The sequence below is a fragment of the Acomys russatus genome, chromosome 8 (assembly GCF_903995435.1).
Source record: "Acomys russatus chromosome 8, mAcoRus1.1, whole genome shotgun sequence".
Classification (NCBI taxonomy): Eukaryota; Metazoa; Chordata; class Mammalia; order Rodentia; family Muridae; genus Acomys; species Acomys russatus.
This window is the reverse complement of record NC_067144.1, coordinates 70,300,102-70,327,350: the sequence shown is the minus strand read 5'-3', so window position 1 is coordinate 70,327,350 and position 27,249 is coordinate 70,300,102. Positions and strand designations below refer to the sequence as shown.

The 27,249-nt window shown below is 45.9% G+C and overlaps 2 protein-coding genes across 6 annotated transcripts in view; one reads left to right on the top strand and one right to left on the bottom strand.

Annotated features, from left to right (window-relative positions):
* Itsn1 (intersectin 1) overlaps positions 1-13,802 on the bottom strand; it is a 184,597-nt gene extending 170,795 nt beyond the window's left edge. For 2 of the 3 annotated variants that reach the window (XM_051150250.1, XM_051150252.1), the window contains exon 1: positions 13,554-13,797. The gene's annotated coding sequence lies outside the window, so the exon portion shown is untranslated. Of the gene's footprint in view, positions 1-13,553 lie in introns of all 3 variants that reach the window. The other variant, XM_051150253.1, reaches the window with a different exon arrangement.
* A 313-nt stretch (positions 13,803-14,115) lies between these two features.
* Positions 14,116-27,249, top strand: part of Cryzl1 (crystallin zeta like 1) — a 40,915-nt gene continuing 27,781 nt past the window's right edge. Inside the window, exons 1-3 of one of the 3 annotated variants that reach the window (XM_051150260.1) lie at positions 14,116-14,172; positions 23,790-23,861; positions 26,782-26,859. In XM_051150260.1, coding sequence (XP_051006217.1) covers positions 23,796-23,861; positions 26,782-26,859 — 144 coding nt within the window. In that variant the 5' untranslated portion in view covers positions 14,116-14,172; positions 23,790-23,795. Of the gene's footprint in view, positions 14,173-14,431; positions 14,587-17,321; positions 17,539-23,789; positions 23,862-26,781; positions 26,860-27,249 lie in introns of those variants that run through there. The other 2 variants (XM_051150258.1, XM_051150259.1) reach the window with 2 other exon arrangements.

Here is a 27,249-nt window from a genome sequence, read left to right as displayed (position 1 = left end):
ACATTTAATATTCTTGTTGCTGAGTATTTAAAAGCACTTCCATTCGTGGCAAACAGAACTGCGATGCCTTAAGCAAAAGCACACGCAGCCATTTGACTCACTAAACAAGCTGCCTGGCTGGTCTTCTTCACTGAATATAGCTTTTGTTAGTTTTAATGACAGCAGAAAAACCAGTTATTATTCTGAATTATTTGATTAATGGTTTCTAAGGAATACAGTGGGCCTGACCCTTTAAAAAAAAAAAAAAAAAAGCTGTGGGGGAGGTGGGCTTATTTGGTAAATAGCTGCCTTGTTAGACCTGAATTCAATCCTTAAAATTGAATCCTTAAAATTAAAACTTAATTAATTAATCCTGGGGCTGGAGAGAAGGCTCGGCAGTTAAGAGCACTTGCTGCTTTGACGGAGACTAGAAGTTCAACTCCCACCCAGCACACAGCACTGGAGGCTCTGTGGGATGGAAGGCCTCAGCGAGCACCCACACTCACGTGCACATACACACACGGAAGGCGGCTCAGAAGGCAAAGCACTTGTTGCACACACAAGCTTGATAACCTGAGTTCAGTGCCAGCAACCCAAGGTGGAAGGAGAAAAAGAAATGGCTCCCCAAAACCATTCTTTGATTTCCATACACTTTCTGTGGCACACACAAAACCAAGTTCACATGCACACACAGGGTAATAATTTTAATTTTTTTGTTTAGAATTAGTTACGTATGTGAGTGTTTGCTCCCGTGCATATGGACCACATGTGCGCTGGTACCCTCAAACATCTAAAAGCACTGGATCCCCTAGAACTGGAGTTACCGATGGTTGTAAAGCCCCCATTGGAGCCAGTGTGGCCTACACGTTAAGGCCTCAGTCCCAAAAGACTGCTCCCACTTCACATGCCAGCCCTCACGTAACGCGTACACCAAGTCCCCATCTGCCAGACAGAAGAGGTCCCTGCCTGCCTCGTCAAGGGCCGTGACTCACAAGAGTCACAGAACGCAGGAAACGGCTATATCTGACGAGCGGCCCACTGGAACAGATGTGGTATGGGGGTGGGGGGGCGTCACTGCTGCGGCTGGGAATGCGGGCCCACCTTCCCACACCTGCCGTCTATCAGAGCAGAACTCCCCAAGCCTCTCCATTCCAGAGTTTTCACCTGGAACCCTACTATGTAGGCATGACGGACCAAGTCACTGTGACTGTATCCAACTTCCATGGTCTCTCCTTGGAGGTGGTGGATGGTTGGCAGCCCAACCACACCGGCCCCTGGCTATGTAGATAGCCCTCTAACCCAGCCACAGGCTGAGGCACTTGGCATAAACTACTCCACCAAGAAACACACATGCTAAAGGAAGGCTACCGATGAGAATCACGGGACACAGGGTCAGGAGGGCACAGCTGAGCCAAGGACAAGGAAGGCTTACAAGACAGGAAGACAGAAAAAGAAAACAGAGAAAATGAGTACCATCAGATTTCAGCTTGCAGAAGCACAGTGGAGCCCCAGCATGCTTAGGCTCTCTGCCTCCTTCCTGGTGACGGTGGCCTTCTAGTTAAACATACTGTGCTCTTTTAAGACACAGAAGCAGCTCACATGCTGATTCCTTGGCTGGGAAAACAGTTTCCCCCTTCCCTGATGAACTTACGTATGCACTTCAGAAGGCGAGTTGAGGCAGGGACCCCCAAACATTAGGTCCTCCTGAGCACTTTCTTTTCGGCACCTGCAACAGCTGGGAATCACTTATTTATGTTTGCTGTTTATCTGCCCCACTGGAATACAAATAGAGTAAGGACAGGGACCCTGTCAGTACTGTCCTTGCTTCTGCCACACCACCTGGCACACAGCAGCCAAGCAGGGCATGGTCTGGCTCGGCAGAGGGAACAGGCATGAAGGGGTGGGACCAAGCCTCAGGAGGAGACAAGCCAGGACAGCACCTAGCACACAGACCAGGGACCGGTCAGTTACCTCCCTCCTCTTTTCATCTGTAGGCACAAAACTAATGTGTGAGAGATGTATTCACAGGAGCTACCGGAGGGGAGGACAGAAGGCAGAGGCTGCCCTGAGAGGGAAGGTCCTTGGGACTTGAGGAAAGGCACCAAATTTGGTGTGAAATCTGAAGGGCTTCAAGAAAGCTTACACAGCTAACTGAAGGGCAAAGGTCTTAGGTTGTACGGTTTTCTCCAGTGGACTTTTAGCAGCACAAATACAGGAAACAGAACCCAGATAGTGGGGTGGGCCTAGGAATGAACATTTGTAGGACTGAAATACAAAGCAGGGGACAGAGTGGAAATGGAACAACCAGTTTTGAGGTCCCAGATGTACAAGGAAGGAAATGTCACTAATAGGGAGCTGACAGCCCATGGTAAAGGGAAAGATCAATTCAGAAACTGTCATAGTCAAGTGTGAAGTAAATGACTTAATAAAGTAATTTATAAATATTTATAAAGTAAAAATTATGTATAATTATAAATGACATATTTATAAAGTAAAAAATTAAATACAACATTTTCTAAGATATTACAAGCTCTTCCCAGATACTTTCAATAGTGTTCTTGGAACAGGAAAAAACATTTTTAAACAGGCTCATGGCCTTCTGAAAAAGGTCGAGTAGTGCTTTCTCCCTCCCTCTCTCTCTCCTGGAGTCTGACAAAAAACACCGACATCACGGGCAGTACTCTCAGCCTTCTCCAGAGTGCACACATGGTTCCAGCAGTTCCAGGCGGAACCATAAGTTAAGAATCCCGTAAGTAAGAGCCAAAGATAACGCAAGCAATGCCCCTTTAAAACTGGGGGCCAGAGAGGTCATCTAGGAGTGTCTGCAATTACAGAAGCCGTTCAGTTTGAGGCTTGGGACATGGCACTGCTGGGGACAGAGACAGGAAGGTCACTGGGGCTTCCTGGCCACCTGCCTAGCTCTAAGTTCAGCAAGAGACCCTGGCTAAAGAGACTAATGTGGAAGAATAAGTCACATCCTCCTCTACATGCACACACATGCGCGCGTGTGCACACACACACACTTTAAATTTGTTTTAGAAAACAAGGAAGAATAAAGAAAAAAGTAGCTAAAACTGGGTGAACTGCAATTCTAAATCTTTCTGTCCAGTAATTTTCCTGGTCTTTATTAAGCAAAATGATTGCCTGTCTGCAATAAGTGAGTGAATTGTAAGCATGCACCACAAAAGCCAACAATATTTTCACCTCATATTAGCTGAAAATTGATAAGCCTTTGTGTACTTGAGATTACAAGCAGGCAAGGCACCAAACACAGACCTCAGCTCTCATACAAACTTTCACTGCCAGCGTGTTACCAAAAATCAGGAGGCTGCCCCACCTTTGGTGCCCACAGTCACCCAGACTGAGCAACAGCACACTGGGCACCGTCAGGAGCCTTATTGGGTTATCCATCAACAGCACTGGGAGCTGAGACTCTACATTTTTGGTCTTCTTGCCTTATTTATATTTCCAAAGCATTTCTTAAATAATTGCTTTTGTATTGAGAAAACCATGTTATTTTCTTTAAATTGCCACATCACAACTATAATATGGTTTCAACAGATGTGATCAAAACAACCACATACAGAGAAACCCTATCTCAAACCAAAACCAGACAAACAAAAGCAACTATAGATAACACATAATGACTGTGCTTTAAAATTAACTGAACTAAAAGGAAATGCACGGTTACAACTGCTGCAGGATCATCCTTCCTGTGACACTAATTAACACTACAGACTGGACAGCCAGCCACAGCACTGTACAGAACAGATCCTCTTCGTAGAGAACAGCTTCTATGGACACTCAACTCACAAAACAGCTATTTTTAAGGATCCACTTCTATGCATTTAAAGTTTTCCCCCCACAAGAAATAGCAAATAAAATGTTTTCTATCAGAATCCCAAATCCATAACCTCAATTAATGTAATGTTTACGGAATGAAATAATTCTTGATCCTCGCCTTATATTGCATTTTTGTTTGGATTTGGGGTGGTTATTGGTTCATTTTGGATTCCTGGAGTTTTTTGGAAACTGAGTCTTACTATATGGCCCTTGCTAACATGAAACTCACTATATAGCCTAGGCTAGCCTCAATCCTCCTGCCTTAGCCTCCAGGCACAGACCACCTTAGACTGCCATTTTGTTTTTGCTTTTGTTTGTTTGTTTGTTTGAGACAGGGTTTCTCTATGTAACAGAGCCCTGGCTGTCCTGGACTCTCTTTGTAGACCAGGCTGGGATTAAACTCAGAGATTCGCCTGCCTCTGCCTCCCAAGTGCTGGGATTAAAGGGGGGCGCCAGCATCGCCTGGCTAGACTGCCATTTTATTTGACAGATGTCCCTGAAGTGAAAATGGGGTTATCCCCCAACACATCCATCATAAACTGAAAAACATCCCAAGTGGCAAACGCACCCAGTATTATGAATTATCAAATGCACTGCTTGGCAACATAGCACACTGGAGAGGTATCAGCTGTGCTGCCTGGGATCCAGGGGCTCATGAGGAGCATCTTAGGCCAGGCTGCTAATCACCAGGCCAGGAAACAGGCAGATCACAATCGCAAGGACAGTTTCTACTGATTACATGTTTCTCTTGTGGCACCACAGTGAAGGCATCCGACTGGACTCACCCTCGGCCAGGATCTTATATGACTCTCTTTCTCACAGATCCTCAAACAGCTTATACAGCCTATATGTCTCACACATCTGAGACCAACAGAGTAAATCACGTTAATCTCACCAGAAAGGTAACGCACAAGGCCCAAAGTACCTGGAGTAAAGCTGCAATCTCTCTCGTTCTCCAAACCACTCACCCTGGAGGATGAACTCCAAAGAGCCTTTTACACAGAAGCAAACCATTTAACTGTCAGTTAGCTTCCTACCTCCTGGGGAATCCAAGGTACGCCAGCCCCCTCTCCTCCACCTTTCACCCACCAAAACACCGACAGCGGCCGCTGAGAGGCCTCTCCGTGTAGTGGGCACTGGTCCAGGACATGGAAGATCAAGTCCAAGAACAACACCAAGGATGCGCCTTGCACTTGTTCCACTAGTGCCCTAATGACAGCACCCCCAAGCTTCTTCTTCCCCAGTTTCTCTGATCATTAAAAAAAATATTAAAAGAACAATTATATTTCAATAGAGACAAAAATAAGCACTATCTCCCATTGGCCACTGCTATGTGCAATCTGCTCTCTAGAATTTAACGTGGAAGTAAGTGAATTTTTATAAAACACTAGATGCCCAGTGCATAAGCCCTTATGATAGATGATTTACAATAATGATGTGTAAACTCATTCACTGTCCCTAATTTATCAAATGTCACCTGTGTACCACAAGGCCTCATAACAACAATGTTGCTCAGGAAATCTGGCGTGTAGCAGTTCCAGTACTTTTGAGGCCAGAGCAGATAACAATCACAAGCTCAAAGCCAAGCTGGGCTAGCCTGTGCTATAGTGAGACTCTTTCTCAAAACAAAAACAAAAAGAAGAAAAAGAAAAAGAGAGAGAAAGAAAGGGTTTTCACTGGAAACAATTAGCCCTGAGTACACAGACACACAAAATAGACACGTGTACACAGAAGGGCTCCAGTGCATTTTGTTTCAATGGCCTTATTCTAAGTCAGTGTCTTCCTTACTGCCTGGCATTCATTTAAAGCCAGTGACCCAATGCATAGCATCTATGTCTTACAAAGGCATGCCATCAGAAATCAAGACTCTTTAAAGAAACAAAACAAAACACGCCCCAAAACAAAAAAAAACCCCAAAACCTCAAGAAAGAGCAAGCCAAAAGCTTAGCAAATGAAGATGAGAAGCAGTGCCCACTGTTTTAAGAAGAGGGCATTTAATTTTAGCCATTGAGGATGAAACTTGGCCACTTGCTATGACCTTGTTATTTTCACATTCTAATTCAGTTGAATCCAAAATCCGGCCATATCTTTTAAAGTTCAATTCCTAGTTCCACTACTGAGTGAAGGCTAAAATGCACTTGGTACCTTTTCCAGATAGCCCCAGAAAGCACCATGCTGCTGTGTAACTATGACATAGGGTTTCATGCTCAGCTGAAAACTAAAACCTCGCTGTCGCGCCTCACTAGGAATCACAGATAAATTCGGGCCAGGGAACAAAGACCAGGATGGGTTCATCAACACACTGGGCGATAGGCTAGTAAGTTACTTATCATTAATTCTGCCAGGAAAGGGTGGAAAGAGGATAAACTCAAAAGGCTGATTTGTTTCAAATTTACTTTGTTAGGTGGCTACAAACTTTGTTTCAGCAACACACTTTAACCATCCCATTTAGTAACATAAGACTGGTGGTGCTTTTGTTTTGTTTTTCGAGACAAGATCTCTCTGGGCTAGCCTTGGCTGTCCTGAACTCGTTTTGTAGACCAGGCTGGCCTTGAACTCACAGCCATCCGCTTGCATCTGCCTCCCCAGTGCTCAGATTAAAGGTGTGCACCACCACTGCCTGGCCCTGGTGGTGCATTTTTAAAGGCTCTCCGAGTGGACCAGTCACATCCTGCACAGAGAGAGGCCTTGGCAGCACTATGCGAATGTCTACAGCTGCTTCCAATCTCTAAACTGGCCGGCGAGGAAATGTCTGGATAGGGTCCCGGCTGTCTCGCTCCTCACATCTCTATAGTCTTGTATTCCCAGAGCAAGTCCACACAAGTAAACGGTGTTTTCAAGTTTTACTCTTCTTCTCTATTGCTCTAATCCTGTTTTCCATGCAGGGCACTTTAGGAAACTCTCTGCGGATTGAAAGGATGACTACGGCTGCCAGGCTTACCTAGAGCCAGCTTACGGGAACGCCTCTTCAGCAGAGAGTTCAAATAATGGTCCCTTGGCCTACCCAATTACTACACCCATTACTGCCTGACAAGAAATCTCCACGTGCCTAAACAACAGAAATCAGGAATGCAAAAAAAACACTCATAAAATGTGTCCACAAAACAGGCCAAGAGTTCTGGGCTCTGGCTCAAAGTTTCCTAAGCTACTTGCTGGCTAAGTGAACTAACTTCAGTTTCCAAGGCATATCCATAGCGTGTATGAAGGTTAGGTGGGTTAATGACACAAATGCCGCAAAAGGACTTAATGTCAACTGCGACCGTTACAGGTACACGGATGTTCTGTTCACACCCAACTGCTAAGCAAGCTTATGCTAACAAGCCACTCTTCTTGCCATAAGAAAAACTGTGATTCCGCATTGGCTAAGTCACTCCAAAGTGGCGTGTGTAGTGGAACTGCCACACCTAGATTAGTGTGAACTGCTATAACTTTTCTAGATGGCAAGCTGGAAATACACACTGCAGCTCTTTAAACTTTATCCGCCCATAGACAGTGCTGCCTCGGTCTTGAGCAGAGAAGCCTCTTTTTGCAGTGAGCCACAGTAACACAGACTCAAAACTAACCAAGGTGTTGAATGCTTGGCCCTAAATAGGGCATCTGTCGCCCCCTCAAAGCTCAGCAAACACTGCAAGGCAGAAAGACTTAGAACCAGAGGACAGGAAGGAGCACTGTGAAAGGCTTCCGGTAGACAGGATGTAGTAGAAGAAGCTACTTACACAGGATTGGAGCACTCAACAGTCCATCATGAAGAGAGGAGGGGCTCACAAGTTAAAGGTCACTGGGGTTTGGGGGGGAGGGCGGAGACTCATATTCCTCAGTGGCATAGCCACTGGTAAGTTGCTCTTGTTCAAGTAAATAACCTCACATCCACACTCAAGGAAACAACCCTAATTAAATGAAGTGGACCTGTGCTTGACACCCCCATCCCACCAAAAAGAAAAAAAAAAAAAGAAAAACACACATAAAAGCTGAGGGAGACTTATTGGGTATAAGAGGATGAAGGGCAGGGAGGTAAGTGAGGACAATGGGAGATATGGTCAGACATATTACGTATGTGTCTGAAATTGTGAAAAAAATAAATGAGTCTTTTAAAAAACCTTTAACTTAGCTGGGAGTGGTGGCATACGCCTGTAATCCCAGCACTCCGGGAGGCAGAAAGTGAGTCCAGGATAGCTAAGGTTACACAGAGAACCCTTATCTCAAAAAAACTAAAATAAAAATTAAAAACATCTTTAACTTCTAGCACAGCCTTCAATTCCGCAACTCCACTTCTAGAAAGCTAGGCTTTGTAAAAACGTCACTGTGTATGTGTGATTGCGCCCATGTTAGAGATACTTTAACCCTGGCTGTCTTCCTCACTGTTCTTCTACCTTAAGTTTTTGGGGCGACAGTCTATTGCTGAAACAAGAGCTGGTCTAGGCTGCAAGCCCCAGGCACCTCCTCCTGCTCCCAGGTTAAGACTGGCCTCCAACTAGCAATGCTTCCACACACAGCTTTTACGTAGGCTCTGGGGATCCAGGCTCAGTTCCTCATACCTGAACAGAAAGCACTTTATTCACGGAGGCACCTCCCCAGGCCCTAGAAACCGATCTTAAGGGGAAAAAACTTAAGAAATGCACACTGGAGACTGGAGAGACTGACTACACTTTCTGGGCAGGAGCAGGGTTCAATCCCTAGCACCACGTGGTGCTCACAAACATTTCTAACTCCAGTTTCAGGGGTTCCGACGCCCCTTCTGGCCTCCTTGGGCACCCATCATGAACATAGTTCAGGCAAATACATGCAGACAAAACACTAACATACATGAAAAACAAATTTTAATTATTTATTTTTATGTGCACTTGTGTTTTTACCTGAAGATATATCTCTATGAAGGTGTCAGATCTTAGAGTTACAGACAGTTGTGAGCTGCCATGTGCCTGCTGGGAACAGAACCCAGGTCCTCTGGAAGAATCCAGGTCCTCTGGAAGAGCAGTCAGTGCTCTTAACTGCGGGAACATCTCTCCAGGCCCGAAAAATATTTTTTTTAATTAATAAGATTTCAAAAATATTAAAAACAAATACTTATAAGGAAGCTAGTCATTACAGGAATACTGATAGCAAGGGTGGAAGATGACACTAGTATCTAAGAACTTGGCCAAATTCTCACAGAACCATAAAGTGATATATTATCCAGCTAGTAGATTGACAATGTAGACATGAAAGGACTTTTTTTAGATGTTAATAAAACAAATTAAAAAATAAATCTATGAGCTGGGTATGGTGGTTGGTGCATGCCTGAACTCTAATACCAGGGTCGCAGAGGTAAGAGGATCTCCACAAGACTGAGGCTAGCCTGGTCTACACAGCAAGGCACATTCTTTCTCTCTCCCTCTCCCTCTCTCTGAGGCAGAAAGACAAAAGAGACAGAGAGAAAGAGAATGAAAAGAAAAAGAAAACAATCGGGAAAACGGCTCAGTGGTAGAGGCCCTGAATTCAAGTCCTAGAGGTGGGGGCTCATTTTTTAAACTATTCCTTTTAGGCAGAGTTTGTGGAGGAAAAAAAAAACTATTAGCCGGGTGTGGTGGCGCACGCCTTTAATCTCAGCACTCAGGAGGCAGAGGCAGGTGGATCGCTGTGAGTTCGAGGCTAGCCTGGTCTACAAAGTGAATCCAGGATGGCCAAGGCTACACAGAGAAACCCTGTCTCGAAAAAAAAAAAAAAAAAAAAAAAAACTATTACAAGTTAGAAGCCAGCTGGGTCCATATGGTGAGCTCCCGGCTAGCCAAGGCTAGACAGGACCTGGAAGGAAGAATAGGATGAGGAGGAAGGAGACAGATGAGCACAGCAAGATTGTGTTTTTGTACCAAAAGCTATGTATGAACAGCCATATGTGTACACAAAAGTGATCTGGCACGCATGGTTTGGGACATGGATTTGGGGGTATTTCATGGTTTGGGACATGGATTCAGGGGTATTTCATGGTTTGGGACATGGATTTGGGGGTATTTCATGGTTTGGGACATGGATTTGGGGTATTTCATTGTTTCCCTGTTATTTACCTTTCTGTATTTCAATTTCTCTGTGTGAGTTTTTTTAATACAATGGCTATTCACTCTAAGCTAATTGAGACTTGGTCTAAAGTAATATAATTAAGATGAAAGCGATCATGAGTTTTACCGTATTTTATAATTATGTGTATAAAATTCTTGGTAGCTTATTAAGTAAACTATCCATATTTAAGGCCAAAAAAATCCTCCAGAGACTTCCTTGCAAACAGTTGTGAGTTTCCACTTGTGACCACAAAGTAAAGCAACACAGAAATCCCGTGAGTGTTCACTCTCAGATTTTATCTTGTACACAGTCCAACTCTTTACCATCAGGGTGAAGCACTACTTAATAACGGGATGTGCTTAAGTGTAGGACTCGCTTGCAATCCCAGAACTTGGAAGCAAGCCTGGGCTACTTAGAGGCATGGAAACTCCACTACCATCCTTCCCATTTTTAGCAAAGAAAACCGAGATATTGAAAGCTTTGGTGACTACATAGAAGTCATTGACAAAATGTGCTAAAGTCCCATATTTTCCAGAGTTTGGCATCTTAACTATCTAGCGGCCCTCACCCACAGAAAGTCTGCACTCTGAGGCAGACCCTGTGAAAGGGGAGTAACGGCCATATGTCATACACATCGAATTGGAGAGCACACCAGAAGTGATCCCACCAAGACAGGGTTTCTCTGCGTAGCCTTGGCTGTCCTGGACTTGCTTTGTAGGTCAGGCTGGCCTCGAACCCACAGCGATCTGTCTGCCTCCACCTCCCGAGTGCTGGGATTAAAGGCATGCACCTGTAATGATTCTTATAATGTTTGGATTATCATCATTTGTAAAATTATATGTGAAATGATTAACCACTACATTAGGCCAATATGTGCTGGACCTCCTTGTTTAATAGCAGTCAAGCTTACAGAACTGACTAGGACACAGAGCTTGTGGCTACTTTGTAATGCAACTTGGCAGGTAAAGATTTAAATACCAGGCTCACTGCAGTGTGGCTCGGCCATCCACTCCGCAGCCGTGTAAGAGCGCTCCTCGCTCAGTTCCTAGGGGGAGTCACAGCAAACTCTGCCCTCCTGAAACATCTGCCGCAGCGCAATTTATACCAGTAGTTTGCCAACGGCCGAAATAATATATAAAACTTCCTCCACGTGAAAAGCTTGTCACTTCACAGACAGTCTTGGGAGACACTCAGTGAGGGAAAAAAGCATGCTGCCAGGGTTCTCCAAATCTGCCGGCCCGAAGAAATTCCTGGAAAATATATTGAAACTACAGACTATATTGTCTGATTCTGAGGTGGAGAGACAGAAACCCGTTAAGCTGATGTAAACATACTTGAAGTCTAGACTCCGAAATGGAGCCATGCAGGAGGCAGCCACTAAAAAGAGAACTGACATAAACCCAATCTTCATGCCATTAATTTTCCATAAGTCACAAATTTAGCAAATTAAAAAGATGACGCTGGATAGTGGCGGCGCACGCCTGTAATCCCAGCACTCAGGGAGGCAGAGGCAGGTGGATCTCTATAAACTTGAGGTCAGTCTGGTCTACAGAGTGAGTTCCAGGATGGCCAGGACAACAGAATAACCCTGTCTCGAAAAAACAAAGAAATGAGACTGGAGACTGTAAGGCACTTGCCTGGCTTCACCAGCCAGCACAGCACACAGAGATGAATGTGAGGCTGGGGGGTGTAGCTAGGTGACAGAGCACGTGCTTAGCATGCTCCAAGCCCTGGCTCAGTCACCAGAAGAGAAAAAGCCTGAGTAGAGGAATGTATCTCGCCTCCTTCTTAATTCCTTCTAAGTGTTTTAAGGGTGTGTCTCAATCTAGGTATTTGGGGGAAAAGATAAAGAATGCCCAGAGGAAAAGAAAATTGCCAGTCAACTGCAAAAGAAAATGAAAAAAGGAAGAAAGAAAGAAGAGAAAAGGAAGTGCTGAGGGACAGATTTGAGGGAACTAAGCCACCACCACTCACTTTATGCCCTATTTCACAATGCTCAGCATCTGAACAATCCACAGGGTTCCAAAGTGCATTAAAAATGTGTTCATTTCCTCCCTTACTCAGGCAGAATAATAATAGTTTTGTGGAAGTACCATGATCCTCAGCAATTTTGATAACAGACTTTTTTTTTAATAAATAATGTTTTTAAAATGTACTCTCAGAAAGGATCCTTATTGTGGCTACTTAAAAGTATGAAATACCTATGTTCTATCACCAAATCAGTGTCCCTCACTTAATTAAAACCCTTTATAATTCCCTGAGATCTTTACTTATCTGCTACAGAAAGACTACCCTTTTTAAAAAGTTCTTAAGTTACAAGCAAACTCACACACACACACACACACACACACACACACACACAACGTTTCAAGCAAACTAGTAAAAAAAAATGTGAATTATTGGTAGAAATGAGAACCACAATGGTTGTTGCAATGTTTGCAAGTCTCAAGTTAATGTCATCTAAAAATAAAAGTATCCCAACAAATACATTCCTCCTGTTAGGAGCGTTTAGAAGTGCCCTGCAAAGCAGCTGGCCTGCTGGCTCCTGGCCCTAGCTCCTGCCCTCACATCCTGTCCACTACATAATCCATGAGCTTGCCTTTCTCCTCATTAGTTCAGCGGGATTAGTAAACCGGCCTCCCCGAAAATAGAATTGATATTTTCCAGTTCCTATGATTTCATTACCTACGCTATTTGCCGTTCTTTTTTATTTTCTGTGTTTCTGACCACTAAGTACCAAGAGAAAGATACCACAGATAACCACAAAAGAACCGCATCTGGCCAGAGTCTGCATGCATTTACGTTTCCAGGTTGGTTCCGTTTTCCCAATAGCAGTGATTAAGGGCGAAGTTGGAAACTTTCACATTCAAGATGCCACGAAACACCTCTACACCCTCAGCCTGCAGCAAGAAGGCACTGATCTGTTCCTTCAAAAGCAAAGCCTGCAGTCGGAATCACAACAATAGACTGCTCACAGGCAAGGGGATCAGCGAAGTTGTCTTCCAAACCACAGGCAAACCAGTGAAGGGAGGTCCAGCCAGCTCCCCCTCGCTTTTCTTTTTCTGGGAATCCGGATTGCGTTTCCTGATACCCTCCACCCCACCCCACCCCCGCGCGCGCCCCAAGAAGGGACAGCAATTGTGCCCCGGGTCCACATCAGAAACCCGAGTCAGTGCGTGCGCTGGGGAGGGCGAAGCGGCCGCCCCGGGGACGCGCTCTCGCTTGCAAGGGGAGCCGCTTTCTGTTAAATGCCATCAGAGGCAAGCCCCGGCCGCACACACCACTTCGGGCCGAACGGCATTGACCGCCCTTCACTGACAGGGTATTCCAAGCAGACGCGAGAGAAAAAGGATGAGCCGGGAACTCGAGGCCGAGGGACCCGCGGGCGGCGCGATGCCGCTCCCGCGAGCTCGGGATCCCCGGGAGGCCCGGCCGGCCCGCCACCCTCCGGCGGCCGAGGGCAGAGGGGTCAGCTGTGGAAGGACCGCCCGCCGCGATGTCCCCCGCGGGAGCACCGGCCGTGGCTGCGGACGCCCATTCAGCCCCAGCCCGTCCCGCGGCCGCCGCCCGCTTGCCCGCCCGCCCGCCCCCGGGAGGATGAGAAAGGCGAGGCAGAGCGGCGACGGCGGCCGCGGGGACCCCGGGCGGCCATCGCCGACCCCCGCCCGCGCGCCAGGCCGCCCGCGTCAGCTCCTCACCTCATCTCCAGGCGGGTGCGCGCGGCCGCCCCTCACAAATCAGTGCAGCCCGCACGCCGCGCGGAGGAACGCAGGGTCCGCGGCCGCGCACACCATCCCCGGCGTCCGCCTGCCTCCCGGCCGTCCCGGAGCCCGCTCGGGATGCTCCCTTGCGAGCCGCCGTACTACGGAGCAACCAAGCTGCGCGCCCTCCCCGCACCGCTCCACTCCTCTTGCCCTCCGCTCCTTCGCTCCCTCGCTCCCGCCTATCTCCTCATCTCCCTCCGCCGCCGCCCCTCCGCCCACAGCCAGCCCTCCGCTCCGCCCATAGATGGGCGGGGATAACCGCCTGCCAATCGGACGCCGGGGGACACGCCTCCTTTCCCGCCCCTACGTGTGACCCCGCCCACTGGGAGGGCAAAAGGCAATAAAAGAGCCAAAGGAAACAGAGGTGTACAGAGTGGCAGCCAAATAAACCAATTAAGTGGTTCAAAGAGCCCACCCCCTTCCCCCCGCCCTTCCCTTGTCTTTTCCCATGAAGGCGTAACTAGAGGTTTCTGGTCTGTGCGTGTGGAGGTTTTGTTTCACGATTTGCTGCTTTGCTCTTTTCTACGTGCGACAGTAGCTAGGATACAATCAGGTAAATAGAAGGTTTTGCAGAAAGAACGTGGAGACGAAAGGCGAGGCGAGACAAAGACTGAGGAAAGATGGTAGGGGGTACGGTTGGAATGAGGAAGGGTGTGGCCTTTTGCTCTAATTTGCATAAAACGGAACCCATCTCAGCAACGCCCAATTTCTCCCATTTATTGGTAGTCCCCGGGGGCGGTGCCAGGCCTCTCTACCGAGAGGAGCATGCCGGGAGTTGTAGTTCCGGGTACGGTTGCTATGGCGTTCGTCGCAGCCTGCCCCAGATCGGCCGTCCTGCGGGAGTGAAGGGCAGTCTGGCCAATGGCATTACTGTTTGGACCCGAGGAGGCGGGCTCTCTGCAGAAGGACTGGGAAGGTGGTGGCGGCGGCGGCGAAGGCGCTGACGGTTGAGGTAGCTCCGAGGCAGGTGAGCCAGGGAAGAACGATTGTGTGTCTCGGGAGATGGGACTTTGGGCGAAAGATGGAGAATCGCCTGAAGGAACTGTCTAGCCCTAGGGAGATTGGTGCTTCGTGTCACACGCCGACCTCAGAGCTGCTCCGGCTCAGGCCTAGCTTAGCTGGGGCCGCCGAGGGGCGGGTAATAGTGGATTTGACGGACAGCTCCTGACCCTGGATAAGTTTTGATCTTAGGTTGATCTTTGCTTCACCGTCTGCATTGGTGTAGGCAAAGGTCTAGAATTGCCTTTCTCCAGGGCTGACTCCGCCCTGCCCCCAGCTACTTCTCCCTCTGTTTCTGATGCTTTCTCCGTTGCTACTTCCCTTCTCACCTTCTTACTCTTTTTTTTTTTTTTTGCCTTTCCGGTAGTAATCAGTATCCTAAAGCAAGGGTGGGTGTTCCCAGGAATGGGTCCTTTGGGTCAGGGATTGCCCGCTTCATTGAGCTGTCCAGTGAAATACTTGAGCCATACGAAAGAATTATCCCAGGGTCGTGAGGAGGCGCAGATACTGATTCTGGATCTGGGCCTGGTGGGCGTGCACGTGGGTTTTTTGTTTTGTTTTGTTTTGTTTTAATGTTGAGTATCTGCATATTTTAACAAGCTCTCAAGTCCACAGTAGCTGGATTTTGCATTATCTGCCCTGGACAAATGTTCTAGGCACCTAGCTGCTTATAGATTACCTGGGAGCCACATTTGGACAGTGAAAAGAACACATGAAATTAATTTTGTTTCTCTTAAACCAGTTTACCCAAATATTTCAACTTAAAATAAAATCAAACATTTAAATGAGATAATGTATTTTTTTAAATAGTATATCTTATTGATCTGCTGTGTATTTTTTACCCTTACAGCATACTTTCTTCCTAACTGCACACTATGCAAGTGCTTTTTAGTAACCACCTGTGGCTATTAGGTGCTATATAAATTCAGGTGACACAAGGGCCTGTTGTAGAAACTCAACAGTGTTAGTCTTGTGATTGCCAGTGACCGACCCTTTGCTGTTCTGTTACATGGGTTCAGAACTACTCTCAAGCTATGATGCTGAGCTTACAAAAATGATAGAAGGCCAGGCATGGTGGTGCACGCCTTTAATCCCAGCACTTGGGAGGCAGAGGCAGGTGGATCACTATGAGTTCGAGGCCAGTCTGGCCTATAAAGTGAGTCCAGGACAGCCAAGGCTACACAGAGAAATCCTGTCTTGAAAATAAAAAAAAAAAAAAAAAAAAAAAAAAAAAAGATGGGAAAAGCAACATTTATTAAAAGCCAACTTTCATAATGAGTGCTTTGCAGATCGTTCTCAGTCTTTGCAGCATCCCGTTGCAGGTGTCCTAGGAATCCTAAATCTTAGGTATGCCCCCTGTAATGTATAATTATTACTGACTTTCCTAACTGACTTCACCCCTGCTTCTGCTACGGCATGTAGAAGATCAGACGTTCATATCTGAAACACTGTTCCCCATATAAAGTCAAGCTGCCCAAGGAGTTAGGAGCACTTGCTATGCTCCCAGAGGATCAGGGTTCCCAGCACCTATGTGGTGGTTCACAATCACACACACATCTGTAACTCTAGTTCCAGGGAATCTGAGGCCCTCTTCTGAGCTCCAAGGGCACAGGGATCACAGGGCAGACAGACATGTAGACAAAACACCTATAGAGAAAGAATTCTTTTTATACATTTTTGTAAAATAAGATCAAGCTGCCTGGCCGGGCATGGTGGCACACGCCTTTAGTCCCAGCACTTGAGAGGTAAGGGCAATCCGATCTCTATGAGTTCAAGACCAGCGTGGTTACATAACACGCTGTGATACAACCAGGAATTCACAGAGAGACCCTGTCTCAAACCAATAAAAGATGAAGCTGCCTGACATTTGTGATAAACTATGTTGGTAGTTTTATAAACCTCCACGCTGCTCAATTACTGCCAGAAGCTGACGGCTAAAGAAGAGAGGTGAGAAAACTGAGTTTCTTGAGCGCAGGACTGGGCTGGACAAGAATAGACCTTGATTGGTTTGTGTGCCTCCCTGAAGAAGGAAGCTGGGAAAGGCTTGGGAACTCATGAGATAGATCACTATGAGACCACAGCGCTTACCCCCTAGTGGTGACAGCCTGCAATCACACCTAGTCCTCCAACTCCAGGACTGGCAGTTCAGGACCAGCCTAGACAACTTAGTAAGACTGTCCCAAGCAGTAAGAGAGAAATAAGGGCCACAGATAGTGTTTGGTTGTATTTGTCGTGAGCTCTTCCTGTCTCGATAGATAGTGCAGGCTGGCTGGCTTCAGGGCTGTTGGCTAATTGTACAACTTCCGTAGACACACTATAACAGGGCTGGAACTCTAAATATATGTGGTAGAATGTAATATTGCACAAAATAATTTTCTTCAAATTTTACATATTATGATACACTTTATGAGGTTGTTTCCTCTTTCAACTTTTTTGTTTGTTTTCCCATAGGAAGCTCAAAGACATTTTTCGTAAAGTTTCGGAGAAAAGCGTAGATTAGGTGTAGGAAGTGCATGTCTTCCAAGTCAGGTGTGGGGTAGAATCAGAGAGGGCACCCCAAGAGAAGAAGTGCGCTACTAAACTGAGAGAGGAGCGCCAAAGACCTCCTCTCTTACTTTTAATAAATACCAAAATCAAAATTATAATTTGTATTTCACATCTAAATGTTTCTTCGGGACCTTATCATGAACTGGCAAAATGTTTAAGTCATCAGTTACAGATGGATATCATGTTAATTGGTGGAAGTTTTCTTACTACAGAAGAGGGAGAAAGGCTAAGAGCTTAGGAATGATTCTCAGTTACCTGCCTGTATCTTCACATCTCTCCACCTGCAGTGTCCCAGTGTCACGTGACAAAGCCATCTTAAAGGAAAGACCTCATCCATCACACTGTTTCCTCCCTTTGGCCCTAGTAGCACGAGGTGAGATGGTATGACACTAATTCAGAAGGTAAATGAGGGCTGGAGAGATGGCTCAGCGGTTAGAGCCCTGTCTGCTCTTCCAGAGGTCCTGAGTTCAATTCCCAACAACCACACGGTGACTCACAACCATTTATAATGAGATCTGATGTCCTCTGCTGGTGTGTAGGCACATGCAGGCAGAACACTGTAAACATAATACATAAATAAATCTTTTTTTTTTTTTAAGGCAGAAAGGTAAATGAAAGATTAAGCCTCAGTTGTTCTAGATCACACCATATTAAATGGCTGTGTGCTGAGGAACAGAGATGCGTCCCTCCCACCCTTCCCGCCTACCACTCCCCTCTTACTGAATCACAGAGAAGTGTCTGATGTAAGAAATCCTTGGCATTTCTTTATTTTGTGTGTGTGGGTCTCACGTTCGTGTCAGGTGCCCTCGGTTGCTGGAAGAGAGCAGCGCACTCCCTTAGAACTGGGATCATCGATGGTTGTGAGCCTGGGTCCTCACAGCCATGCTCTTCACTACTGAGCCGCCTCTTCAGCCCTGGAGCCTTACACTCTTAAGTGAAAATCAACTTAATAGACTAAAGTTCTTGTGGAGGAAGGTAGGGAAAGGTATTAAAATTTTCTTTTGTGCAGCGGGTGCGGTGGTGCACACCTATAATCCCAGCACTCAGGAGGCAGAGGCAGGCGGATCTCTGTGAGTTCGAGGCCAGGCTGATCTACAAAGCGAGTCCAAGACAGCCAAGGCTGATACACCTGTCTCAAAAAACAAAACCAAATCTTTTGTGATTTTAAAAAAACAGATGTTTGATGGGCACCTCCCTGCTCACTGTACATGTGCTGAGAGCCCGATGAACAGATGGAGCAGTAGCTCGCCCTCTCTCAGCACATGCTGCTCCTTGTTGCTTCCCTTAGCCTTTTCTGCCTCTCTAGCTATCTTTAATGCTCAGGTTGCATCAAATGCAAGAATTATGCCTCAGTGGATAGTCAGTCCAGCATGACTTGATAGTATGCATGGAGGTGGCACACACCTGTCCCAGCACTTGGGAGAGGAAGGCATAAGGGGCAGGAGTTCAAGGTCGTTCTGGGCAATGTAGCAAGTTTGAGACTAGCCTGGGCTACCCTATTTAAAAAATAATAATAGAAATTGTCATAATTAGAAGAGAGTGTAAAAGCCATCTGGTCCCCTGTCCCACTCAGCTGATGCTTGAAATCCCTATAACTGTATCTAGCCCATTTAAGTTCTTGTAGGGATAACAACCACATAACTTCATTTTTCTTTTTCTAAGTTTTAAATTAAATTCAGGCACAATAACATGAGCTGGTAATTCCAGCACACAGGAAGCTCTTTGCAAACTTAAGTCCAACCTGGTCAACATAGTGAGTGCCAGGTCATTTCAGGCTGTACAGCTAGACTTTGTCTTGTAAATACCTAAAATGTACAAGCAAAACATCCTTCCCCGGGGCTGAAGGGACAGCTCAGTGGTTAAGTGCACTGACTGCTCCTCCGAGAGTCCTGGGTTCAGTTCCCAGCACCCCCATGGCAGCTCACAGCCGAGATGTAACCCCAGTCCCAGGCGATCCAGCGCCCTCTTCTGACCTCCATAGGCACTGCTTATACGTCGCACACTGCCACACAGGCATTCACAGGCACATAAATGAGAATTGCAAGAAGTAAATCTTAGCTGGGCAGTGGTGGCACACACCTGTAATCCCAGCACTTGGGGAGGCAGAGGCAGGCAGATCTCTGTTAGTTCAAGGCCAGCCAGAGCTATATAGAAAAACTTAACTGTCTCAAAAACAAACAAACAAAACAAAAAAAACCACACTTTTAGCCAGGTGTGTTGGCGCGCCTTTAATCCCAGCACATGTGAGGCAGAGGAAGGCAGATCTCTCTGAATTTGAGGCCAGCCTGATCTACAAAGTTAGTGTAGGACAGCCAACGCTACACATAGAAACCCTGTCTTGAAAAACCAAAAATGAAAGAAAAGAAAAGAAAAAGAAAGAAAGAAAAGAAAAAAACTCATTTAAAAGTTTTATAACACCACAACTTATGTGTTGGACTTGGCCAGGATGACCTCACTACCAGATCATCTCCATTGCCCGTTCTGTAGCTTATGTGTCTACGTACAGTTATTGTCTACTTGCAAATATCTTTAAGTTTGTTAAAATTTTTAGTCTTTCATTACCTAGGCCCATGCCTAAGAAGCCATGTGGGCCTTGAATATCACCCATTCCACAATATTTTCAGTGCTAAAAGCTCAGAATTCCTATTTTTTTAGGGGACAGAGAGGGTGGTAGGATTGTAAAATGAATAATATGTACTGATCTTGATTTTTCTTTTAATTTTGACTTTGAAAACAAAACAAACAACCCAAGCAGCCCTTTCCAGTGCTGCAGAGGTGGATCAGCACTGCGGAGTGCACGCTGCTCTTGCGAGGATCCGAGTTCCATGTCGGCACGCATCAGGTGGCACTCCAGCTCCAGAGGACCCAGCACCCTCTTCTGTCCTGGGTGGGCATTACACACACACACACACACACACACATACACACACACACACACACACATACACACACACACGATTTATAAGTTCAAGTTTTTCCTGTTTACTTACTATGTGTAGGTGTGCCACAGTGTCTCATGCAGATCAGAGGAAAACTTGGCAGTCAGGTCTGTCCCTCCACCTTGGGGATGGTAGGACTGAACCAGTGGTGTCGTGCTTGACAGCACATGCCTTGACCTGCTGAGATACTTGCAAGCCCGCACATATACACAATTTAAAACAAAAATATTTTTTAAACCTCTTTTTCTTTACTTTGTAGGATGGAGAATAGTTTTGAGACCATACAGTTCTTAATTAGATTAATTAATCCTTATTTTACACACACACACACACACACGAACACACACACACACACACACACACACACACACACACACACACATTCTCTTGCTCTTGCTCTCACTCTCTCTCACTTAAGATTATAGGGAATGCAGAATTATCTCCCAGGTCTTTGAAATAGCGACATTGTTGGTTCAGGCCACATGTCAAAGATTCGATAGAGAAAACAATGGCTTCTAGAACTACAAAGGGAGCTGCCTTAAACTCAGGGTGCTACTAGATTCCACTCTGAGACAAGACAACGCTAGTAGGCCTAAACTAAATAGGAGCGGAGATTTGTTTACTTAATAAAGGGCATTACTGGGCATGTGGCGCTTACTGTAATCCCAGTACACAGGAGGCAGCCAGGAGGGTCCAGAGTTCAAGGCTAGGCTGGACTACAAATCAAGACCTTGTCTCAAAACAAAAAAGCCAAGACTGGGGAAGGAATTGGCATATCCAAGCAGTCGCTGAAAAAGCAATTGAGTGAATAAAGCAGCAGTAATCTAGACGTGTGGAGCAGATGGGCTGCGTGCCTGCCCGCTGTGAGGCTGACTAGAGGAAGGGATTCGGGCTTGTTTCCTCAGCAGCAGCAGCAGTTATTCTCAAGAAGTAGGCTGCGCCTGGGATCGGTGGGCGGTGTTAAGTTTGTGCTGGAGCATTGTGGGTGGAGCAAGGGAGACTAGGAAAAGCGATGTGCACCTATCGAGCCTGGATAGCAGAAGCCAGAATGTGCCACTTGGGAACGCTTCACAGTCCAGCACACACACCGGTGCTGACAAAGGCCTGGCGTGGCCATGCTTTCACCTGTCCTTATGCACTGTCCATACATGCTACGTAGCGTCATGTCCTAAAGGCTGTGACGGTAGCTTCTCTCTGCATTGGATTATCCTAGAGAGCGGAGGCCATTGCTCCACTATCCAGTGCAGCTCCTGTAAAGAATTCAGCATGCTCCTAGCACGCAGAGCTGGCTTCACAGACGTGAGGTCTACGCAGGTCTCTGGGCCTCTTGTTAAGTGAGTACCTATGCTTGCTTTGAGAGTCTGCTGTTGCCTATTTGGAAATTCTAATAATTTATAGAGGAGGTATCCCACTCCCCCCCCCCCTTTGGGACCTGCAGATTAAGACAACAGATCTATCAGCAAACAGTCCCACAGAAGAAGCTCTAGTTAGGGGTGAGTGTATTATGTCAGCAGCTCAGTAGAAACCATTAATGCTGTGAACCATAATCCATTTAAGATGCAGTTTTCTTGATTTCAGTCACCTCTCACTAGGTGGATGAGGGTGCATGCAGTTTCCTCGTCCATATAATAAACACAGAAAGTATATTCAGAAGTGTTCTGAACATGGCGGTTTGTGACAGCCCGAGCTGGGGACTTTTCCGCCCTGGGACTGGAAGCATTGACACAGTGAAGCACTCACCACACAGCGGTGAGAAAGCACAGAGCACTGTGCTCAGCAGCAGCGCGAGTGGGGCCCAGAAACAGCACGTAGGAGACACTGAGAGGGAGGATGGAGACAAGAGGGCCTGAGGGTCGTAGTCAGGGTCACTGTTACTGCGATGAAACACCATGACCAAAAGCAGCTGGGGAAGGAAAGCTTATTTTACTCACAGTTCCAGTTCCATGTCACAGTTCACCATCAAAAGCAGTCAGGACAGGAGCTCAGGCAGGGCAGGAACCTGGATGCAGGAGCTGACGCAGAGGCTGTGGAGGGTGCTGGCTACTCAACCTGCTTTCTTATAGTAAGACCCTGTCTCCAAAAATATAAATAAGATAGAGAAAGGAAAAACCAGTGTCAGCCTGTGGCTTCTAAATGCATGCACACATATGCATGTCCATCCTTACACAAAAATATATACTACACATGTATATTCAAACGTGTGTGTGTGTGTGTGTGTGTGTGTGTGTGTGTGTGTGTGTGTGTGTGTGTATGGAGGCTGGAGAGCTGGCCCAGGAGTCAAGAGCACTGGCTGCTCTTTCAGAAAGCCCTGTTTGGTCCCTAGAGCCCACATGGTGGGTCTCACTACCATCTGTAACTCCACTTCGAGGAATTCTTTGCCAGTCTCTTCAGGCACAAGGCACACACATGGCACACATACATACGTGCAAGCAAAACACTAATACACATAAATAAACCTAAAAAGATTCAATTAAAAAATAAAAATTAGCCAGTGCACTCAGGAGGCAGATGCAGGCAGATTTCTGTGAGTTCAAAGCCAACCTGGTCCACAAAGTGAGTCCAGGACAGCGAAGGCTACACAGAGAAACCCTGTCTCGAAAAAAGGAAACAAACAAGTAATACTAATAAAAACTAAAAGGCTTCTAGGATTTGGACATGGAGGCATAGCATACCCCTGTAATCCCTACCCTTAAAGGCAGAGGCAGAGGCAGCCTGAGGTTGAGGTCAGCGTGAGACATTCAGAAACAAGGCTGCCACAGAAGAGTCCAGACCACAGCTTCACCACTGTCCTGGTTGTCCACGCTTACCTTTGTGGTTGTTTGAAAGCATTTGAAAGTTACCTTTAAACATGTTTGGCCCACTTGTCTGGCCCTTTTAAGATTTTTTTTGTTGTTGATCAGTTTTAAATGAATATGAATATGAAAGCGAGTCCCTCACCCCCACCTCCTTTTTTTTTTTTTTTTTTTTTTTTTTTTTTAAGACAAAATCTGACTATGTGACTCAGGCTAGCTTTAAACTTGTGGTTCCCCGTCAGCCTACTGAATGCAGGATCCAGCCTGTGCCACCATGCCTGAAACCAAGTCTTCAGAAAGTACCAGTGATAGCTTAGGTATTCAGCCTAGTCCACTTCTATTGCTAGCGCCCTCTATCTGTCTTTCCATTTGTGAGACTGTGTAGCCCCAGGCTGGCCTTCAACTCAGGCACACCCAGCCCGTCCCACATAGTGCTGGGATCCCAGGCAGGCCCTGACATGGCCTCCTCTTTGGCTGCTTTTGGAGAGAAGAACTGTCTGAATGTCCTTGCTTGGGGGCTGAGTTTATAGTTGCCTTTTCCTCCCTGTCTGGATAGCTTCCAGTTTACTTTCAGTTGATTAGTAGACTTTATTGTTACTGTTTTTAGTTTCTAAAATTTCCTTAGATTTTTTCCTTGATGCGTGTGGGTGTTTTGCCTGCATGTATGTCTGTGTACCATGTGCATGCCTAGTGCCCAAGGAGGCCTGAAGAGGGCCTTGGATCACGTGGACCCGGAGTTAGAGGTGGCTGTAGACCATCACGTGGGTGCTAAGAATTGAACCTGGGTCCCTGTGTCCCTGCTTGAAAGAGCAGTACGTGCTCTTAACCATTGAGCTATCTCCAGCCCTCAAGTAGACATTTTTCTAAAGCCTGTGTTTGTTTGTTTGTCATAGGTAACTATGAAAGGCTTATATTTTCAACAAAGTTCCACAAGTGAAGAAATAACATTTGTATTTCAAGAAAAGGTAAGAATAAACTATTTAATTATTAAATGAGACGAAATATTGTCTTTCCCTATGTAATTGCTGTTGTTTGGTTTTGGTAGCTAAGATAAAATGCTCAAGCAAAAGAAACTTAAGAGAGAAAGCTGCACGAGGCGGCTTGTCACGTTGTATCCAGAAAGTGAGGAGAAATGCATGCTTCTGCACAGCTTCCTTTCTCACGCAGTCCAGAACCCACTCATGGGACCGTATCTCCTACCAAGGGCTGGTCTTCTTATCATTAAATGCAGTCAGGATAATTCCCCAAAGGCCCACTCAGAGGCCTGACGCCCAAGTGAGTTTGTGTCTTGTCAAGTTAACACTATTAGCATTAACCATCACAGTAATGAGCCACTAACAAGTGTGTCTGTGTGTGTGTGTGTGTGTGTGTGTGTGTGTGTGTGTCAGAGAAACATAGACAAAGAGTCGTGTATAATTCCCCCACTTTTTAAAAAAGATTTATTTATTATGTACAGTGTTCTGCCTGCATGTACACCAGCATGCCAGAAGAGGGCACCAGTTTACATTACAGGTGGTTGTGAGTCACCATGTGGTTGCTGGGACTCGAACTCAGGACCTCTGGAAGAGCATGCAGTGCTCTTAGCCTCTGAGCCATCTCTCCAGCCCCTAGTTATCTCCCTCCCCCCACCCGGTTTGATGTGCTGTGGGATGTGTACATGTATATGGGGGTTACACATTCCAGGACACACCTATGGAGATCAGTGGACAACTATTTGGAGTTGGTTCTCTTCTTCTACCTTTACAAGGGTCCCAGGAACCAAGCTCAGGGTGTCAGGTTGTCCAGAAAGCACCTTTGCCTGCTGGAGCCACCCGTTTGCCAGACTCACTGGTCAAGTGTCACTAGTCAAGTGGAACTAAATGAGCAACAGCTTAAGCCAACCTCCCCACCCGCTCTCTTGACTTTGTGTAAGAATGGTGGCTTATAGTGCAGTGTGGCTGTCATTCTACAGGAGCCGGAGAGACAGCTCATGGACTGCTCTTGCTGAGGAGCCAGGTTTGGTTCATAGCACCCATGTCAGGTGGCTCACAAACACCTGGGAGTCCAGCTCCAGAGGGTCCGAGGCCCTTCTCCAGCTGCTGTAGGCGCTGCACTCATGTGCACAACCCCATATTCACATACACACGTAATTTTTTTAAAAAATAAAGTGATTTTTAAAAAGAGTTGCTGTATAGGCTGTATTGTGAAAGGTACCAGTGCTGGGCGTGGTGGCACACACCCTTAATCCCAGCACTCAAGAGGCAGAGGCAGGTGGATCGCTGTGAGTTCGAGGCCAGCCTGGTCTACAAAAGTGAGTCCAGGATAGCCAGGGCTGTTACACAGAGAAACCCTGTCTCAAGAAACCAAAAAAGGAAGGAAGGAAAGAAAGGAAGGAAGGAACCAGGAAGGCCGAACAAGCTCCAAGCCTACATGTTACAGAAGCAACCCAGGCGAGCTGGGGCAGAGTGTTGTAGTATTCACTCCTTTGTAGCATCCACAGGTCATCAGTAACAAGGGACGTGCACTGTGAGCACTGTGGAGAAGCAGCTTTTCAGACTGAAGCCTTGTGATAGAAAACATCCATGTTGTTAAATGGAAGAAACGGAGAAACCTTATTTTCTACACAAAGTTAGGAGCTTCCCAAACTTACCTCAGTAGTTAAGACTTGGCAGTGATTATTAGAAAGGTTTGCGGCAGCCAGAATCGCCTCAATGTGGGTGTCAGGCTGAGTGCTGGCACTGCGCGCTGTGGGTGTGTCTCTGTGATCACCATTTTTGTATCAGGACCAGGGTGTGTTTTTCCTCTCTCATCTTTCCCTGACTCCAGAGTGACTCAGATCAGGAGTCTACGGTCTAAGCCTCAGACAGCTTACCTCCTACCACTGTCAGAAAAGCAATCTAAGGTTTGATTGCATCCTAATAAAATTTGTTTCTACGTATAATTAATAACTTCATCAATTTTACCTTACTACATTACCTACATTACTGTCTTCATATCACTAAATAGAACATCCAAGATTTAGTAAAACTGCTCCCAGGGTGCTGTGTGTGCTAAAGAAAACACAGTGGTCCCTGTGATGGGTCAGAGCCCTGGGCAGGAGCCATCCTCATGCCACTGAGGGACGTAGTTCAGTTAATGGTCTAGAATAGACCGCTGGAGGAATAGGCGTACATTTAATAATTACGTGGCGGACTCTGGGTGCTTCAGCTTGGAGTATATTTTGCCCTTGTTGCTTTATATAGCAAGAGTGTAAGAAGTAATTAAAATCCATTATGTTAATGATTGACAGCAGAATAGGTGCTGAGGCTTCCAGGGTAAACACAAATAGATGCACAAGTCACACTGAGGGTCTCGTTGATAGCATGAAAACAATGCCAAATTTTAGTGAAGGCTGTTTGCCATATAGGCACTATGAAGATCTGACAGCTTGAATTAAGTTAAATATATTACTGGCCATTGTGTTTTATGAAGCGGAGCTTGTTTATGCTACATTAATGCTGGTCTTTGAGTGCTTTTAAAATAAAGTTATGAAAGGTTTTAAAAATTGCAACCCCTAGCCAGGTGTGGTGTACACCTCTAATCCCAGCATTTGGGAGGCAGAGGCAGGTGGATCTCTGTGAGTTCGAGGCCAGCCTGGTCTACAAAGTGAGTCCACGACAGCCAAGGTTACACAGAGAAACTCTGTCTCAAAAAACAAAAAGAAAAAAGAAAAAAATTGCAACCCCTAATGTTTCTTTCCCTTCTTTTTGTCATATACTGTTAGATAATTACTTGTACCTTTTAAACTTACGATAGTTATAAGATTTGCCATCAGTTTAATGTTTTCAGTTATTTGTGGACATTTTCACAAGATAAGCGAATGTCCTCAGAGGATGTGTAACTTGTGGTTTTGTTGTTTGGTTCTAGGAAAAAGTCTCTGTCACAGAGGATAACTTTGTGAGAATTCAAGTTAAAGCTTGTGCCCTGAGCCAGATAAACACGAAGGTATCTGTGTTTCTATCATGCCAGAAGACAAATGGGAATTTTGCAGTATATTTAATGTATAGTGGTAATTGATTTCTGAGTGCCAAGAAATTATTTTTCTTAGAAAACTGAACTTGATAAATACTTACATATTTTTACATTAAGGTGAATGGTCTAATTTGTGTTTTATATCACTATGTGGAGATTCTTATAAAATTAATATTGAAAGAGTCTGAATTTTTTTAATTATTAAAGTCAAGAAGAAAATTACCTTTATAAATACAGTAAAAATATAAACTAGACTTTCAAGCACATGCAGGAAAAACAAACTTGAGAAGCGTTTGAGTGCTCAATCAAATGTTGTTCATTAAATGCGGAAGAGGCCTGACTCCGTACCTACGCGGCATACAA